The following is a 19,964-nucleotide window of genomic DNA, read 5'->3' as shown; positions in this document are numbered from 1 at the left end:
AAAGCACAGAGTGCTGCTTCTGTTTCCTTGTTTCTTCTGGTTAGTTTTTTTTCTTCCCTTTATAAACTCCAAGTTGAAAGAGAGAAATAGAAGCTATTTAGGCATCAACTCTACATCCATCCCTGTGATAGCTTCTTGCTCATGGAGAAAGAACATCCTAATTCACTTTAAAAGAGGAAGCAAATCCTCATTCTATCCATTGTCAACATGTGCCTGACTTGACTACTCAGTTTTTCTTTGTGCCTAGGATGAGTCTTTTCTTCTTTGGCCATTGCTTCTCTAAGTTCAAGGCTGTATTAGTGCTCAGCCTATTCATAGAGTGTAACTTTATTTCTGTTTATTTTAACAGTTGGGCCAAGGAAAAGACAAAGTGTGTACTCATTAAATTTATATCTGATAAAATGCAGGGATAATATACAATAAAAAGATTAATAAAATCAGGCAAAATTCTGACTCTGCAAAGGGATGGGGATGGATGTAAATAACTATATAAATTGTAGTGCTATTGGAAGACCAGTTGTAGAGTTTCAAGCTGAGGAAGAGTGACAGAACTGAGATACTGAACAAATTGCTACATAGGCTTTTCTGGTTCTAGCTGACTTTCTGAATTAATTTGGAGTATAATTCACCAATTTTTTGAGCTGCCTTAATAGATGTGAGAACAATGTAAGGTGACCCAAGAAAGCATGATGAGTCATATCAAATGAGGCTGTAGGAGTTGTGAAGGACCTGAGACTCGAGCACATATACTGAGTATAATGAGCAGATTTCATATGTTGGTTAGTGAGCGAGGGCAGCCCGCTTCTCTGGAAACAGACAACCATTTAAACAAAGGCAACAATCCAGATATTAACCTCGGTTTCATTCTAGTTTTTCTTGAATAAAAATGATTAAAGAAGCAAAATAGAGATAACCTGAATTTTGAATGAAGCCTTAACACAGGGAAAAAGATAATTAGATAACCAAATAAAAGGTGAATATTCCAAAGGAATTATTTTGTTGTCTGTGTGCTTGGGCTCAGACATCCAGCTTTGAGAAATTCTATAAAGTATTTTTTGATGGGATTTATAAAAAAAATAGAGATTGATGAACTTAATGAAAGTTCTGCAGCTGAATTCGTGGTTTGAAACTAACACCCCAATGGTAGTTTGCATCTTAAAAAGTAAGTCTGGTGTTATTATCACAGGCAGATTCTCACAGTCAGCTTTTCAGCTTAGGAGCTTAAAATCTAATGTCTTCTTGTCTTTTCTTCACTTTTTTTAATTTTAATTTAATTTTACATATCAGCCATTGGTTCCCCTGTCCTCCTCCCTCCCATCCTTGCCCCTGCCTTCCCCCCAGCCCACCCCCATTTCCATCTCCTCCAGGGCAAAGTCTCCCCTGGGGATTCAGCTCAACCTGATATGTAAACTTTCTGTGTCTGTTTCCAGTAAGATAATCCTGTAGAGGTTTGAAAATATTACCAGAAATTTAGTGGACTCACTCCAGCTTTTCCGAGTTTGTACTCTAGGCCCCGCCTACCTTGACAGAAATAAAGAATGCTGGAGGTTTGGCTCTCTTTCAGCTCAGGTTAGTAAGGAAGGAAAGGCAAGAGTCACACTTGGGCTGTTGATAGCATGGATCTCAAGCATAGTCGTTCAGTGCAGCTGAATGATGGAAACTTGATGCCAGTGCTTGGATTTGGCACGTTTGCTTCGGAAGAAGTAAGTGTACCTCTTGGAATGAAAGCATTAGATAACAGTTATCCCAGAAGTACTTTCAGAAGGCAGGAGACCTGCTCCTAGTGGATCATTCTTCTGGGCTCCCCTTTCACTGTCTACAATTTACTTTTGTTTATGCTTAGAGATCCTTAGTGGTACTTGGTGAGATGCCAAGATGTTAGCTCTGGAGGTTAATGATTTTGTAGGTAGATTATCTGTCATTGTTGTTATTAACATTGTTTCCTGACAAATCTCAGTGTTTACTATATATTTTAAGTACTTACATGTATGAGTGTAATGAATCCTTGATGTAAATATTCTTACTAATTTTTAAATTCTGATCATCTCAGGCTCAGGCTTCTCCTGTACTCTACTCTTGGTTAGGAATTGCTATGGGCAATGGATATGGGAGAAAATGGCTAACAGTAGGGACATTGGATAGCAGCTTTGCTATGAGTTTTTTTTTTTTTTTTTTTTTGTTTGTTTGTTTGGAAGAAGATGTGTTTGTTAGAGATTTTCAACTATTTGAACAGGTTTTTAAAATTTCATGCATGTATGCAACATATTTTGATCATATCCACCAGTCATTCCACACATCTAACTCATCTCAGACACTCTCACATCTCTTTCCCAACTTCATTTTTCTTTTTTTTCTTTCTCCTTTTAAAATAACCTACTAAGTTCATTAATACTACTATATGCTCTTGAGTATGAGGCCATCCACTAGAATGTGGTCAACCTCTTGGGGCCATAAGCCTGAAGAAAACTGATTCTCTTTTCCCCAGAAGCCATTAACTGTCAAGAGCGGTTTAGCCAGGGGTGAAACCTTCTCAGCCCATCCTCTGTCCATGCTGCAGTGTTGACTGGATTGGATAATATGCAAGTTTTGTGCAGACAACCACAGCTGCTGTCAGCTCATGAATGCAAGCAGCTTTGTCACACCCAGAAGACACTGCTTTACAGCAATATTCCTGTTTCCATGAGCTCTAGTTCTTACAATCTTTCTTCCTTCTCTTCCATGATGTTCCTTGAGCCTCTTGAAGAAAGGGTGTGATATAGAAGTCCCATTTATGGGTGAGCACTCCTGGGATACCTATTCTTTGGACTTAAATAGTTGTGGGTCCTGGTATTAGTCATTGTCTATGACAAAAAGAAGCTTCTTTGATGAAGACTGAGAGATGCACTAATCTATGGTCATGAAGATAAGTATTTAGAATGCAAGTCAAACTTAAAAAAAAAAGTCTATGAGAATCTACAATCATTTCATTCATAGGTTAGTATCAAAGACTTGCAAGATACAAAGGAACAATAGGAATGGGATAACACTTCTTACCAAACACATTATGCACCCACCCAACAGCTCATTGTAGTGAAAGTGTCTAACTCTAGTCACAGATAATAGAAGCTTTGAGGTGGCTTGGGAAAGATTGTCTCCAAATGATAGAGATCAATTTACTCAATGTTGGTGGAGGAATGATGAAATATTAGTACTGGATAGAACCAGTTTATTTTAGTTATCCTTTTTAATAGATTAAGCATACAACATGTATTTTATAGCTTTTAACTGACATTTGTTTATAGAGGCAATCTTAAAAGTTTTATTAATGAAATCAAACCTGTGGCCAGTTATTGGGGTGAATGCTGGAAGATCAGAGAAGCAGAACAAGCCACAGTTTCCTCACCTTGCCAGTTTCTCAGCTGGTCTTGTTTCCTCAGACTGCAAGCTTCTGAGTCCTCATCTGAATGAGTCTTAGTTGAACTGTGTTGCTCCAAAGCCTTAAAGTTTAACCAGCCAAATGCTTCTAGCTTCTGGTCTTCATGCCTTATATATCTTCCTACTTTCTGCCGTCACTCCCTGGGATTAAAGGCTGGATTTCTGGGATTAAAGGCATGTGTCACCAAGCCTGGCTGTTTCTAATGTGGCCTTGAACTCAGAGGTATTTCTGTCTCTGAAATGCTAAGATTAAAGGCGTCTGCTACCACTGCCTATCCTCATGTTTAATATTGTGGCCATCCTGCTCTCTGACCCCAGATAAGTTTATTTCAGGGAACACTCAATATTTCTGGGAACACAGTACCACTACATTTGTTATTATTGTTAAACATAGAATTGTATCTTAGGGAACAGAACAAAAGCATTCTATAGTGCTTTCACTTACACAACTAAAGGTAATACATCCTTTGAGAAATAGAAAGGAAGAACAAACAGAAGCTTCCTTCACAATCTAATAGAAGTTTTTATTCTGAACGTGACTCTTGCTCCACCAATGACCTCCCTGTGGGATCATTGATGAAACAAAAGCCTGCTCCATTGTGTGCCTTGTGACTTTGTCTAGCCAAGTTTCCTGGGAGCAACACAAACACAGGATAACAGATTAAATCATGAAATTATACACTGATTGAAATTTGAGGAAATTTTGTAAATATTATTATCCTGACTTTGTTCCCTAACAGCAGCTTAGTGAGGTGTGGTCCTTGTCCTGGTAACAGTAGCTGGCCAGGCAAGTAGTTGTCAGCTTTCTGAGCATCTGCCACATATAGATGATTTCACTGTGTTTTTGTTCATGGATATGCATTTAGCATCCTCCTCTTCAATCTTCCCAATTCTGATGCAGACCAAGGGACAGACTCATGTAAATTTTTTGCATATAAAATTAATGAGTCAATTTTCGTAAGTAAGGACAAATATTAGAAAAAATAAACTAATGTTTAAACTAGAAAGAAATAATACACATTGTACTGGTCTGGAGTATCATCTATGATGGCTATACTTTTGGTTTTGAATGAATGATTTATTAAATATATGCAATAAAAGCAAAAGAATAAATTATGAGGGTCAAATAGAGAGAAGTAGCAGATATACAGCAAATTAAATCAGGGGGCTGAAAAACACAGAAACTAATTGTGATAGCCCATTGAAGTAGCCAGATGGAATTTCCCAGTTAAAAGTCCATTCTGGGCAGAATGAAGTATCCCCTTGGGTGAGACTACCAAGCAACTAAACAAATATCAGCAGATAGAGTTGACATCATCAAATTGGATACTCACAGCATCCAACAGGAACTAATTGTGGAAGTTGAGGCAGTAAGCTGGAGTTCCTTATTTATTTTTCTCTCCCCATGGATGAACTTCCTTTGGGACTCCTCCTCCTCCTCCTCCTCCTCCTCCAGCCATTTCACATCATGGAATAAACAACAACCACCTCTGATTTATATTCTAGCTGTTTTATGACACATGTTTTCAATACTGTTAGCTGCTTGATATTTTCCTCTCCCTGGTACAAAGCCAGAGGGTCAACCTGACCCAGGGCAGAAAGTTTTGGAGGACAACTGACATAAACATGCTTGTGTCTGAAGTTGGTGGAGAGGAAAATCTGCTTCCAAAGCCAGCTACTCAATGAGTTTTAGCAGCCTATGTCAATTTTCCACCATAATGTACAATATACATTTATGCATACACCTATTAAAGTAGTACTGGTAAATTATGTAGCTATTAATTGATAATTAACCAATCCAGTGTTCATGATCAAGCTTGTAATTGGCATTAAAATCCATCCTGGCAATCATAAGAGTCTACAAAGGCTAAAGATCTACTTCTGTGTGGCTTTACAACAAAATAGAGATATTTGAATCACAGATAGAGAGCTGTTAAGATGATGATGATGACGATGATAGTGATGGTAATGGTGATGATGATGATTAAAACAAGGTCTCATGCATTCAAGTTTAGCCTTGGACTCATTATGTAGATAAGGATGGCTTTGACCTTCTGATCTTCCTGCCTCTCCATCTCCCAAGTGCTAGGATTATAGATGTGGGTTACCCCATCCACTTTTCATCCTTTCTTGTGTAATGACTGTCTCTTCCACTTCTTCTCAGAAACCTCATGAAAGAAGAGCCAGACATTTTGTTTATGAAAAAATCTCTAGTACTCACAGCCTAACATAGTGTTAGGCAAAAAGAAGTAACCCAGTAAATGCTTACTGCATGAATGCTGAAAGCAAAGACCCTGAAAATGAAGAGAATAAAAAAATCTTGAGTGAACTGAAGAACCTATTTGAGTGGAAATTAAGAATGATGGGTAATAGGAGCTAATTTTCACCTGTCAGCCCACACAAACCCATGTGTATGTACACCTGTCCTGTCTACTGAGTACCTTAGAATTTTTCTTCCAGTATGCAGCTTTCCTGATAGCTAGTTTCTTACAATTAATCTTTATTGAATGAAATTTGCATTTCCATGCTTCATAGGAATACCACATCACTAATTCATTCAGTCAGATTTAGAAGTTAGTCTTTTTGTAGTTTGTAACTCCAGATAGACTGTAAATCTATTATCAAGGTTTGTATCATCAAACAAGATCAACCATGGGGCTGGCAGCACATTGAATAAAATACTATGAAGAAATAAATGGCCTTTTTTTTTTTTTTCTGAGTTGGTCAGATCCCAAACTTTTCCTACTCTTGTTTCATAGATTCCAAAAAGCAAGGCTGCTGAGGCCACCAAAGTAGCCATTGATGTAGGTTTCCGTCACATAGATGCGGCATACTTCTATCAAAATGAGGAAGAAGTTGGACAGGCCCTCCGAGACAAGATGGCTGATGGAACTGTGAAGAGGGAGGAGGTATTTTACACCACCAAGGTGAGTACTTGTGGCCAGAATGGCTAGAAGCCACTGTCAATTCAGATATGTTACTGGGGAGGGAGACATCATCCCTTTGGTCTCAATTTGAATCATGTCTTTATTGCAAAGACACATTATAGAAACATAGAGAACAGGGCCAACAAGATGACTCAATGGAAAAAGATACAGGCTGTCATGCCTGGCAAACTTTTATCCCTCCATGTACATGGGAGAAGAGAAGTGATTCCTGATATCTTACCTCTATATATGTGGTACCTTTGCACATACATTGGTGGACACACACACACACTAAAAAAAATTAAAAAAGAAAAGGCTTGCTTTGCTCCAAAGTATACTAAATGTGGGAAACAGCTACTCAGTGTCTCTGAATATCAGACATTGCCTGGATATAAAATAAGGAAACAGTTTTGTTGGATAATCTGGCCTCTCTGGGCCCTGAGTAACTATTTCTTCAGTAGATTACCAAGTGAGGTTGAAAATATTGTTCACAAAAGGGAAAATCCTTTTCTCCGATCAGCACTGAATGGACTGAAATTTGCAATGTTTACTTAGGTAGAAAGGCAGGCTTCCAGTGTGATGCAACCTGAGCTGAGGTCTTTATAGACATCTCCTACTTATGTTTACACTGGTGACAGCTTGTTGTTACACTAGATCTCTTAGAATTGGTTCTGGATTTACTAAGAACAGTCAATCCTTTGTCAACTCTATCTACTGCTATTTGTTTGGTTACTTGGAAATCTCACCCAAGGGAATACTTCACTCTGCCCAGAACGGCTTCCTCAGTGGGGCTTCCACAGTTAGTTTCTAGTAGATGTTTTTCAGCCCCCCCCCCCCCCCCCGATTTAATGTTTTGCTATATCTCTGCTGCTTCTCTCTATTTGCCCCTACTCCATTTCTTGGCTATTTGAGACTACACATCTTGAAACACTTAAATTGGTTATTTTCTAAATTCTGCTCATTTCCTTCACATTGTCATCACTAAAATAAATCTCAGTGTTCTATAGAGGATGTGATCTATAAGGAGAAGTATACACTTGGGGAGTGTTATTGGGGGGATCTGGGAAAAGTTGCGTTTTGTGATCAAAATACATGAAAAAAAATTAATAAAAAATATAAAAACTTAGCCCCAGATGTTCTTAGTTTTAGTTGAGACCATTATAGTGGGTCTTAATCCTTTCACCATAATGTGTAATTTTGTTTGGAAACTGTAGATTTGGACTACCTTCCTTAGACCAGAGTTGGTTCGTCAGTGCCTGGAGAGATCACTGAAGAAACTTGGGCTGGATTATGTAGATCTATGCATTATTCATTTTCCAGTTGCTATGAAGGTCAGTTTTGAATTTTTATGCCCTACGGTGTTTTATTATGTCAGGACAATGAGATTTTTCTGGACTCTTGCTGAGATAGATACATCTATCTAGAAGAATAGAATGGCTAAATGATTATGACTCTCCATGACAGCTAAGCAACTCCATGGGCAAGACTTCTTAAAATGTTCATCCTTCATTCTTTATGAGGGTTGAAATTCAAGGACTTCACTGCCTTTTACCCATTGGAGTGCCCCAAATTGTAGAGACTTCCCCTGGAGTCTCTGCCTCCTTAGGGCACGTTCTCGCCTATGTATATGTTTCACACTAGGAGACAGGGATCTGAATTTGTGTAAGGGACATTTGGGATTGGGCTCCTTTGGGCCTTGTGGCTTCATTTTCTTATTATGGTGCATGTTTGTGGATTACATCTGATAGACATGTTAACTCAGAATTGAGGCATCATAAAGTGGAGCAAAAGCTCATGATTAATAATGAAAGTCCTGTCTTTAACACCATTATAACATTGGATAAGAAATAAATTCTAATGGAAATTCATAATTGGTGAAATCTAGGCATTTATGGGGAGTCCAGGGGGGAGAAAAGTGGAAGCAATCAAGGGGAAAGGCACACACACACACACACACACACACACACACACACACACACACACACACACACACGTGATTAACACAATCTCCTGAATGTTTGAATGTTGAATGAGTAAGCTCATTAGGCACTAGAAATTGGAGATTAGAGAAAAATATTTGTTAATTTCCCTTCTCTCTGCATTCTAGCCTGGAGAGGAACTTCTGCCAAAGGATGCCAGTGGAAAATTTATTTTAGAAATAGTGGACATTCGTGATACATGGGAGGTATGTACTGCTGTAGATACCATAAGGCACTGTGTGGCAAGATAGGAACCAATCAATAAAGAATTAGAAGAGATGGATTTTGTTTCCTTAATTGACAAGCCTAAGATATATCATAATGCCTAGTATTATTGTAACTTATTATGCTGAGTTCAGTTGATATCCCTGGTATGCCTGCTCATTTCTGTAGAGAAACAGGAGGACTGGATCTGGGGGAGAGGGGAGGTGAGGAGGAGGAACTGGGAGGAGTGGAGGGTGGGGGAGCTATGGTTGGGATACAATATAAGAGAGAAGAATAAACAACAACAACAACAAACCCTTCTCTGTATTTCTGTAATCTCATCTGTAGAGTAAGAGTTGAGAGGGATGAACTTTAATTTTTAATCTCAACTGTGATTTGAGGTAGACATTTCTTTGTCTCATAGATCCAATAAACTATATAAAGGGGATCAGCATAAAGAAACTCAAGAAGGGCTACAACACTATTCCAGGACAGATAAACACACCTTTGGAGAAGTGTAACCCGTGTTAGCCCAGGGCAAGCTATAACTGAGAATGAAGTCTGACATCAAATATTCTATCTCATATATAGTTTTTCAGCATTATAAGAAAAATGTAACAATGTGTTTTTAATTAGCACAATTAGATCCAATAATTATTTGTCTTTGACTATGATGACATTTATTAAAGTACCATTGTGTGCTTGGAATCAAACAGATGCCACTAAAGAGGGTGGAGAAGATAACAGGAGACTTATGTGTATTTGTTGTTCTCAAGGTGCATGTAATTGAATGAGCAGACAAATATGTATTCATGCAGGTAAGTGCATTAGGCAAGGCTGTATTCAAGTGACAACATTGTTTTGAAATTATAACTGAAGTTGTTATATAAGTGAATGAAATCATTATGTAAATAAATGAAATTATTGTGTAAGTGTTCAAATAGGTCCAAGGAGAAACTCCAATACAATAAGTATACTAAGGATTAATCAGTTATTTTCTTCCTCCCAGGCACTGGAGAAGTGTAAAGACTCAGGGTTAACCAAGTCCATAGGGGTGTCCAATTTCAACCACAAACAGCTGGAATTGATTCTGAACAAACCAGGACTCAAATACAAGCCCACTTGCAATCAGGTAAGCTCTTAGTTCACTTTGGCTGGCCTTTCCCTTCTGTTCCTCACAAACTTCTTCCTTACTTGATACTTCCCAAATTTCTGTTTAGGATATAGCTGTTTTCACTGAGGTAGGAAATATCAGTGATTGTTCAGGTTGACTAGAATGGGAAGAACAAGAGAGGGGAAAGGCAGTTGGATTGACCAAAATCACTGCTCTCCTTAGAAGGAATACCATTGCTCGGTCACATTCACAGGATGTGCTGTACTTAAAATCATATAAAATCTTAAAAACAGACAAACAGACAGACGGACAAACAAACAAATGGACTGAAGTGAAGGACAGCAAGGCTGTATTGCTGCTGTGTTGTTCTGGCGGGACTCTAGACAATTTGTGGTGGTTTTGTCCCTAAATTTAGATTGAAAATATTTTTTAATAACTTTCAAAAAGTTTTAACTTTTGCAGCTACAAAAGCTACAAAAGGCACCGAGAATTGTGTGACAACAAATTTCTTCATCCACACCCATCAACACACTAAAGCAATAATTTTTTTCCTGTACAAATTTGTTAGATACACACTATTTTGAAGTATTTTGAGGCAGGCATTATGTAAGTTTAGCCCATATTTTAAAAATACATGGTTTAAAAAAATTAACATTTCTAGAATACTGTTAAAACACCCACACTTTTAGTAATGATTGGTGTAACTAAATATTTTGAGTGTTAACATGTGATCATGTCTTTTTATTTCCTTGGTACTTGATATTGAACCAGAGTCCTCATACACAGTAGGCAAATACTCTATCACTGAGTTATATCCTGTATTCTTTAACATTATTTTGAGGTAGGATCTCTCTGAATGCTCTGGTTGATCTTGAAATTTTAATCTTCCTGCCTTAGCCTCCCAAGTAGCTAAGTGTTTGTCACTATGCCTCTCTGTGTTCAAAGCAGGGAGAGAAAAAAGTCTATGTATTGCAGCTGGGTGGTATGTCTACTAACTTTTCCATTACATCACTGGCTTCTCTCTCTTGTATGCATGTCCCCTTTCCATTCTTACTCTCTTCTCTCCCCCTTCCCCTGTTCTTTGTTTTCACTCTCACTCTCTTTCTCCTTTGACTTATTTACGAAAGAAATTAAGCATTTTATCCTGTCAAAGTTCCCTACATAATAGGGAAAATTAGTCATTGATCACCATGATAGTTTGGTAGGCTGCTTTTGAGTTTCTTATATGTTGAGGATCAGAGCAAAGGACTTGATAACAGAAGATCAAAGTCATGTGAATCCCCAAATGTTAAAAGGCATGGCATTTTCCCATCCAGTGCACCCACTCTTCATTTTCATCCTCACCTCATTTGTTCCCCTGAACTCTCTGGTCCTTTCACAAGTCTCCAACTTCTTCCTTCCCTAGAGGGCAAACAGTTTCAGTCTCAGCTTGTAGTCTTCTCACATGTGCTTATACTGTCATTGCTCTATCGGGCTTTAGTTTCATTCTATAGAACTGACAGAGACAACAAGTTGGAAATGGAAGATTTTAATCTTAAAATGCTAACAAAAGGACAGAAAAAAAAGTATTTCAGGGAAAATTACTTATTTGAAGCATATTGTACATAAGTCAATGTAGAATTGGCCTTGAGTTTTTAAAACCTGTATGACATTGTTGGCTCATATGTTCTGGTTCCATTTTGTTTTGGACATTTACAGGTAGAATGTCACCCCTATCTCAACCAGAGCAAACTCCTGGAGTTCTGCAAATCCAAAGACATTGTTCTAGTTGCCTACAGTGCCCTGGGATCCCACAGAGACTCTAACTGGTAAAATGAGACTATTGGACTTCATTTCCTTATGTCAATAATTCCAGGCTCACTAGTGATCTTTTCTTCTTGCTTTACTGTCTACCTGTTTCCAACATTAATAAGTAGAGCTCTAAAAGGGATTTTAGGACACAGTTTCCAGAGATTAGACTGCATATATCCTAGCCATGCCATTTTGACAAATGGGTAGAAGGTAAAACCCACATTCATATCATTTCTAGAAACTTTCTTATTTCTACAACATTTAATATTTAATTTAGGAGGGGTGTAGAACCATCTTCTCTCATAATATCAGATAATTTTATGCAGAAACCAAAAACAGAGAATTCCCAAGAGAAAATATAACTGTCTTTCCAAGTGGTGATATTGACTTGCAGGGTATCCAACATGTCATTAGAGATTTTTCAAAGGATATGTGTAGCTGAAGTTATGGGCATATAGTTGTATGTACATTTGCATATGTAACAATCTTATTAAATAAGAAACACAGAGCCAAATGCAGAGTTAAAAGCCCAAGAGGTCAGAGCAGTAGCTAAGAGCTGATACTAAAAATCCTTTCTTACCCTTCACTGCCGCTGTTGTCCTTCCCCTCAGAAAGAGACCTACTTCCTGTGTATCTGTCTTTTTATTGACTTTCTGTTCTGTCTTCTCATTGGTTGTAAACCCAACCACATGACCTCCTTGTCACTGCCTGTCTATACAGACCTCCTGGTCTTCTATGGTTAGTATTGAGATTAAAGGCCTGTGTCTCCATGCTGGCTATATCCTTGAACACACAGAGATCTGTCTATCATGTGATCGAGATTAAAGGTGTGTGCCACCACCGCCCGGCTCTTGCTATGGCTTGCTATAAGTTCTGACCCCCAGGCAACTTTATTTACTAACATACAAATAAAATCATATTTCAGTACAAATAAAATACACACATACATACATGCATATCTATATCTATATATCTATATATCTATATATCACATAGAGATCAGTGCTGTTCTAAGACGCCCTGAGGATAAAAGGGAGTATCTGTATTTCTCAAATATTCCATTGCATGGACACATGTCCTACACAGTGTTTATCTTATCTCTTAATGGGCAACTTAGTTGCTTACAATTGCTACAAATAAAAAGTAAATCTCTATTAATACTCACAAAATTCTGCTTTAACTCTACTGTATTGTACTTACTTCTTTTAATGGTCTAGGAATATGGGTAAGGTGGCAACATATTCCAGATTTGTCATCTCTGTGTGAGCATGTTTTGTCTATATTTTTTCCAGGATCAACAGTGACAGCCCATACCTCTTGGAGGAACCTGTCTTAAAGACCATCGCCAGGAAACACAACCGATCTCCAGGCCAGGTTGCCCTACGCTACCAGCTACAGAGAGGTGTGGTGGTTTTGGCTAAGAGCTTCAACGAGAAGAGAATCAAAGAGAACTTCCAGGTAAAGGCACTTCTTCAGAATGAGACCTGGGGGGGCAATTCCCTCAAAGTCAAGCACTTGCTATTTATTCACTCCTAGGCATTGCCCTGTGTGTTGCAGACAGCAGCTTGAAAGGGCAGCAGAGAAAGAACTGGGTAAAAAGGCTGGGTTTTCTCCACACTAGACTTTGTCTTTTACAAGTTCTTTAACAAGATGTACTTCATTTGAGTTGAGCAAGGGGAACTCTCCTCCACTGCTGGTGGGAATGCAAGCTTGTACAGCCACTTAGGAAATCAATATGGCTCTTCCTTAGAAAATTGGGAATCCATCTCCCCCAAGACCCAGCTATAGCCTCTTGGGGATATACCCAAGGAATGCTCAAACATACCACAAGGGCATTTGCTCAGCTATGTTCGTATTAGCTTTGTTTGTAATAGCCAGAACATGGAAACAACCTAGATGCCCTTCAACTGAAGAATGGATAAAGAAAATATGGTACATATACACAATGGAGTACTACTCAGCAGAGAAAAACAATGACATCATGAGGTTTGCAGGCAAATGGATGGATCTAGAAAAAAATCATCCTGAGTGAGGTAACCCAGATTCAGAAGGACAAACACAGTATGTACTCACTCATAGGAGGATACTAGATGTAATCTCTCTTTCTATTTGCAGTTTTATGGCTCTTGAAAGATATAATTGCAACTCCTCTGAACAAATAGCATTGTGCTACTAAAATAAAAATGCAAATACAAAAGAACAGAAATGTATATCTCTTTAAACAAAATTATAAATAAAAATGACTACAGGCTCAGTTGAATATTATGTGCAATTTGGTAATAAAGGTCTTCCAAAAGGAGGGGACATGCCATTCCCAGCCTGAGTTGTGGGGAGTTATACAACCAGTAGACTTAGCACTGTGTCTGCATGGCATGTCTTCCTCACCCACCAGAGCTCCTTGGCTCAACCTGCCAAGGCCTCCTGTGTGCCATATCATAACCAGTATAGTGGCAGAAGCCAGAGGGAGCTGGTTACATTGTAGCTACAATAAAAAAGTAGAGGGTTGAATGCTTGAATATATGCTCAGCTCTTCTTCTCTTTGTGCAGCCCAAGATCTCCTACTCTGGGAATGATCCTACCCACAATTAAGATGGGTTTTCTCATATCAATGAACATAATCAATATAACCCTACCCAGGCACGCCCTATGATCCATCTCACTAATGGTTCCAGATTCTACCAAGTTGACACTTAACATTAACCATCACAAATATCTTTAATAGACAAATGATTAGATAGATATATTTAATTTTCATATAAATATATGTATAAATGTAAATAATATATATAATCAGAAAGTTCTATGTAAAATAATAAATAAATAAATAAATAAATAAATAAATAAATAAGAATTTAAGAAAAAACAAAAAACCAACCAAACAAAAAACAAAAAGAAAAGAAAATCAGAAAGTTCAAGGCATTCTTGGCTTGAGGCCAGTTCAGGTTACAAGAGATTCTGTCTCAAATTAACAAAATCATCGATTATATCTAGTAAGTAGGTAGACAAACGGATGGGACCCTGAGTTTTTTTTTTTTTTTTTTTAATGTGTGTGTATATGGTATATGTGTTGTTGTGTATGTCCTGTACTGGGTACTCTTCTCTTTACTCCTTGCCTTATTGTCTTGAGACAGGCTCTCTCATTGAATATGGAGAATAAGCTGACAGCCTGCAAGCCCCCTCAGCCCTGCTGTCTCCTCCGCTCTATAGTATTGGGGTTATCAGCACAGTTATGACTTTTTGTATGGGGGCCAAGATTTGAACTCAGGTCCCAGTGCTCGTACAGCAAATTATCTTACCCACTGAGCTCTGTCTGCACACTAGAATCTTGAATTTTTGATGAACTTTTTTCCTGATGAGCTCTCCATGCTTTTCTATTACTTCCCATTGGGAACTCCATTTCATCAAATACAAGAAAGCTGGTTTTGATTAAGAGAGACTGATGCAGACAGAAGAAATCATTTAATACAGGGTCCATTATCCCAGTGATCAATCAGAAAGGTTCTTTTGATAAAGAAGAATTGACATAGATGATGTTTAAGAACATGAGATGACCAAGTGTGTGGTTAACAACTGATCAGGAGATGATTTTTCTTCAACTCAATCAAGTCTTGAAAAGGAGTTAGACTATGCTCTAGGATTGGGTGGGTTCTAGTCAAAACTGGATCAGACTCCATGGTGGCAAAGGAAGAAAAGTTCAGCTGGTTTTGGTGAGGCTAAATCTAGTATTTCATCTAGATTTGAAAATTAAATTGGGAGTTCTTTTTTTCCTGTCTTACTTAAGATTAAGGATTGATGAGTCTTTCTTTTGTGGAGTGGATCAAAGTAGGAAAGGAATGGGAAAGGAGAGGGCTACAATGCTCAGCTCATCCAAATGTTCTGAGACCCAGACCACCTAGAAGCCAATGGTGACAAAAAATTCTTTTCTTAAAGCCACCCTTGTTGCTATCCCCTCATATATTCCCAGGTAGAAGGCCACTTCAATGGCTTATTTATTAATTATTTTATGACCCTGTCTTTCTTTCTAGGTGTTTAACTTTGAACTGACCCCAGAGGATATGAAAATGATTGACGGCCTCAATAGAAATTTTAGATATGCTAAAATGTTATTGTAAGTACCTCCTCTAGACAGCTTTATAGGTTATTTGCTTTTTGTAACATGCAGACGAGCCGTGAAGATGATCTGTAGGATCCAGGGAATGACCAATGGAGCTAAACTTCTGCTTTTGAATCAGTGAATTTATTACATATATATAGCAAGTCAAAGTAAAATAATAAGTAGCGATAGATAGAAAGATAGATTGCAAACACTATTAAATTGTGCACTCAAAATATCCAGAAATTGATTGAGAGAGCACCTTTAAAACAACCAGGCTGAGTTCTCAGGTCCTGAGCAGAGCACAGTGTCTGCTCAGGTGAGGCTTCTAGGTAAAAGGACACATAGCAGCAGAAAAGTAACATTATTAAATTGGATGCTTACAAACATCAAGCAAAAGCCAACTGCGGAAGCTGAGGTAGTCAGCTTTAGTTCCTAATAGACCATCTTGAGCAGAAAAGAATGACCCCCTAGGGTGAGGATTCCAACTATAACAAATACCAGAAGACAGAGATAACATTATCAAAATGGGTGCTTACAACATCTGGCAGAAACCTGGGAATATGGAAGTCCACCAGTGACTGGTGGTGAGGAATTAAGTCTAATTCAAGATTCAACAGAACCGGGGGACTCCAGGCTCTGCTTCTCAAGAGGGCCTTCACTGGCATTCTGTGAAGCTTTCTCTATTCTAGATAGCTTGGAGTTCAAAGGAGGGAGAAACAAACAATGGAAAACATTCAGACTATTTCTTATCACTAGATGTGCTCAGGAGGCAAAAGATCTCTTGGCTGAATGGGGCTGTTTGAATACTGTCCTTGAGCATCCTAAGTTGCACAGCTGAGTAAGAGAGGGGCCACATCTTATCCTTGACATTCCTTGGCAGGGAGAGACTTGCTCCTCATGGGAGTAAACAAAGTGCTATGGGAACAAAGTTCACACAGAAGGACAATATATGAAAGTCTGTTATATGTAGGTTACAGAAGTAGATGAGGCAGTTCCCGCAGCTGAACTTCTGGCTTATTTGTCCCACAGGAGACACTTTTATATTATGGATACCTCTCCCTGTTCTCAAAAGCATATTTCCACACTTGGGTTATTCTACTGCTTTCTTCTTTCCCTCTCAGAGATTTTTTTTGGGGGTGGGTGCATCCCAACCCTAGACAAGGGGCTTTGGAGGATACGTTGAGACAAAAATACTTTGGGTCTTAAATGAGGGAAATGCCTACTCTGCTTCCAGAGCCAGTTTTTCAGTGAGCTCAAACAACACATAATACTTTTTCAATATAGTGTCGTTACAGAAGACATACATGATTTTCAGAATGTTTGCAACAAATGTGTTCCTATAGACCTTAGAAGAGAGAGATTTCTTTGTAAGTTCATGACATGTAGTGAGACTCAGGACTAACCCCAACTGCCCAAGCTGGAGTTGTAGTTTAGTTGGTACAGCGTTTACCAAGCACCACATAAAAACAGGAATGGTTGCCTAGACCAATATTCTCAGCCCCTGGGAGATGAAAACAGGAGGATCAGCAGTTTAAGGTCATCCTCTATTGCACAGTGAGTTCAAGTTAAACACTGGTGCACCTCGTTTCCAAAAAAAGATCCAAGTTTTGTCACTGTGAACTGACGTTAAAAACTGCCATGTGATCTTCGGCCAAAATAAATGTCATCAGGATTCACCTGCCCATTTGACACAGAGGCAGACTATCTCATGATAATGAGATAAGATAAGAGGTCCATGAAAGTGCTTTCTCATTAATGTGTATTAAAATCAAAAGAAATAAAAGAGAATTCAATAATAATGGATATACATTAATGCATCAAGCCTATTCTAACTTTGTACTAAAGCAGGGTAACATGTACTTCAAATAATCTTTGTGGAAGATGGACTCCCAAAGAAGATATAAATAAGTCCTAGGGAAAACATAATTCTCTTTCAGCTTCCTCCTTTCTGTGTCCGTTAGCATTTGCCCTGAGCCAATCCTTTCCCAAGCTACATGTATTGCTCCCAAACATTTATCTATTCCTCAACTTTTGTTTTCCCATCACATGCCTATTTCTTTAGTTATATGGTCTCACTAACTTGAAATATAGGAAATCGTGAAATGGCGCTCAGTATATACAGAAGCTTATTATGCAAGCTCAACAACCCGAGTTCAATCTCCAGAAGGTAGAAGGAGAGAAATGAGGCTACAGAGCTACCTTTGACCTGCACATGCATGTCGTGGCACACACACATAATAATAAAAATTTAAGAAGAAAATAATGAAACCAGTTGATCCCCAACTTTAGTTGTTGATATGTTCCATTGCATTTAGCAGGGCAGGGTCCACTGAAATTTGTCTGGGTCCTCAAATGATGACTATCCTCATTTTGTCTATCAGAAGTGTGACTTGTGAGCAAACAAGTGTTTCTTCTTCTCTTTCAGTGCGGTGGATCACCCTTACTTTCCATATTCAGAAGAATATTGAGCATGAGCCGTTAAACATGATAGAGACTTCCCTCCCTCAAGACAACGTGTATCTGTATTTGGTGGAGTGGTGGAGAAGCAGTGTTCCTGTCTTCAGGTGCCTGCTACTGTCACAAAACTATGAATCTTAAGAGAGGACATTTATTTGTCATAATGATTAAAAATAACACACACAAGTTGGAGAATTTATAAAGTAAAAGGAAATATTTAATGTAGCTTCCTTGATTTTTGTGCAATCTCATGTCTGCATTTTTGTTTACAAAATTAAAATCTATTTCAATACATGGATCATATACTTTTAAAATGTATTTTGTTCAAGTTATTGAACATTATTCAGGAATTTTTGGAGCACTTTTCTGATTGTAAAGAAATGGGTCTTATTAACTTATTTAATTTCTTAGTTATTAAAGCAGATTTGGGTAATTTTACTTGTTGGCAATGGCATGCACTTTTATTTTCTTTCTAGTAAAACTGTTTTGAATATCTTTTTTCCTGAGGCATTGTTTTATAATAAATTAGGGAAAAATTAGGCCAAGTTTACATATAAATGTTTTGAGTATGAAAGTATACTGAAAGAAGTAGACTTCCAACAAAATAAAACCAGAAGCATTCAATGAGAAATGGGATGGGGGTATTCTGGGGAGGACTCAGAGGGGAAGAGTGTGCACTGCTTTTGGTTCCCAGCACCCATGTTGGCACCTCACAATTGCCTGTAACTCCACCTCCAGGATGTCTGAGTCCCTCTTTTGTCCTCTTTGGGCACATGTATTCATATGCACCTACTTGCCTCCCCCAGCATACACATATTAAAAAGTAAAACTAACACTTAAAAAAAAGAAATCAATAAACATCTATTGGAAAATAATTCTGCCTGGTCTCTTACATTTTTTTAAAAATTACTTTCTGAGGTTTTATTTATCTTTATTTTACTTCTTTTTGTGCTTTCTTTATTTTTTCTATTTACTTATTTATTTTGTTCGTTATATATATTTTTTAAATCAGTTCTTTAGAATTTTGTGTGCATTGTGTTTATTCTTACTCCCAGCTCTTTCCAGATCCATTCCCCTCCCCTTTCCATGTAAAACTTTGTCCTGAAAAAAACAACCAAACCAAACCAAGCAAGCAAGCAAGCAAGCAAGCAAACAACAAACAAAAAACCCCCCAAAACTCTCAAGATCAATTTGTGCTGCCAAAATAATCTTGGATGTGTGGTCTTCCACTGGAGTGTGGTCAGCTTCTGAAGGGATACACAGAAGAAACTGTCGCACCCTCTTTTAGCACTAACAATTGGCATGTGCTCTATACCTAGGGGCAGGACCTGCTAGGATTTCTTATGTTGTTTTACATGATACAAGCAAAAGGGACTGATTACCTCCATTCTACATTTATTCAAGAAGTTGTATAGTGAACAGTCTTGGCATGTGGAGACTGTAGCTCCCTCCAAGGAAATATGAAACATGTCTATTAAAGTAAACAGCTCCTTTTCCTCTTGTCAAAGAAACTACCATGCTTACTATCCATTGCAAATAATATTCCAATACTCAAAGCTTTTCTCCTTTTACTCTACCTACCTACTGAATGTTTATGTGCCATTGAATTGTTTCACTTCATGTTCTGGAAACTAGAAATGCAGGAACTGACTCAAAAGTGACCTTACTTTGGCCACAGATATTGTCACAAGTAATAAACTCACTTATCCCTAACCCAGAAGTTTCAGAGTTTTTTTTTTTTTAACCTCCATGTATAAAACATATCAAGCTAGTTTGTTAGTTTGCAAGTAAGATTAAAATCTCAGACCTTCCATATTCTTGATAATTATTTGGAGAAAATTCAGGAGTGGGATGAATGGATAGTTGTGGTGGAGTTGGAGTATTAGGTGCTCTCTCCTTCCTTCCATGCCCTGGCCAGTGGGGTTTCAACGGGGGCGACCCACCTGTGGGAGCAAATAAAAGAGACAGAGGGCATGAGAGAC

The 19,964-nt window shown here is 38.2% G+C and overlaps 1 protein-coding gene across 1 annotated transcript; it reads left to right on the top strand.

The window, feature by feature from the left end:
• Positions 1 to 1,578: 1,578 nt before the first annotated feature.
• On the top strand, positions 1,579 to 18,840 carry LOC118584129 (aldo-keto reductase family 1 member C15). The gene is made up of 9 exons (XM_036188143.1): positions 1,579 to 1,703; positions 6,174 to 6,341; positions 7,556 to 7,672; positions 8,449 to 8,526; positions 9,534 to 9,656; positions 11,337 to 11,446; positions 12,722 to 12,887; positions 15,455 to 15,537; positions 17,951 to 18,840. Exons 1-9 carry the CDS (start codon positions 1,617 to 1,619, stop codon positions 17,991 to 17,993), a joined length of 975 nt encoding a protein of 324 aa, XP_036044036.1. The 5' UTR covers positions 1,579 to 1,616; the 3' UTR covers positions 17,994 to 18,840.
• Positions 18,841 to 19,964: the final 1,124 nt, after the last annotated feature.

Source organism: Onychomys torridus, chromosome 5, assembly GCF_903995425.1.
Source record: "Onychomys torridus chromosome 5, mOncTor1.1, whole genome shotgun sequence".
NCBI lineage: Eukaryota > Metazoa > Chordata > Mammalia > Rodentia > Cricetidae > Onychomys > Onychomys torridus.
This window is presented reverse-complemented; position numbering and strand designations above follow the sequence as displayed.

What these genes read in the sequence shown, in the direction of transcription:
- LOC118584129 (XM_036188143.1), top strand. Translation starts at nt 1,617, where the DNA reads ATGGATCTCAAGCATAGTCGTTCAGTGCAGCTGAATGATGGAAACTTG. An exon ending in ACATTCGTGATACATGGGAG is followed by an intron (nt 8,527 to 9,533) that starts GTATGTACTGCT and finishes TCTTCCTCCCAG; the next exon opens with GCACTGGAGAAGTGTAAAGA. An exon ending in GAATCAAAGAGAACTTCCAG is followed by an intron (nt 12,888 to 15,454) that starts GTAAAGGCACTT and finishes CTTTCTTTCTAG; the next exon opens with GTGTTTAACTTTGAACTGAC.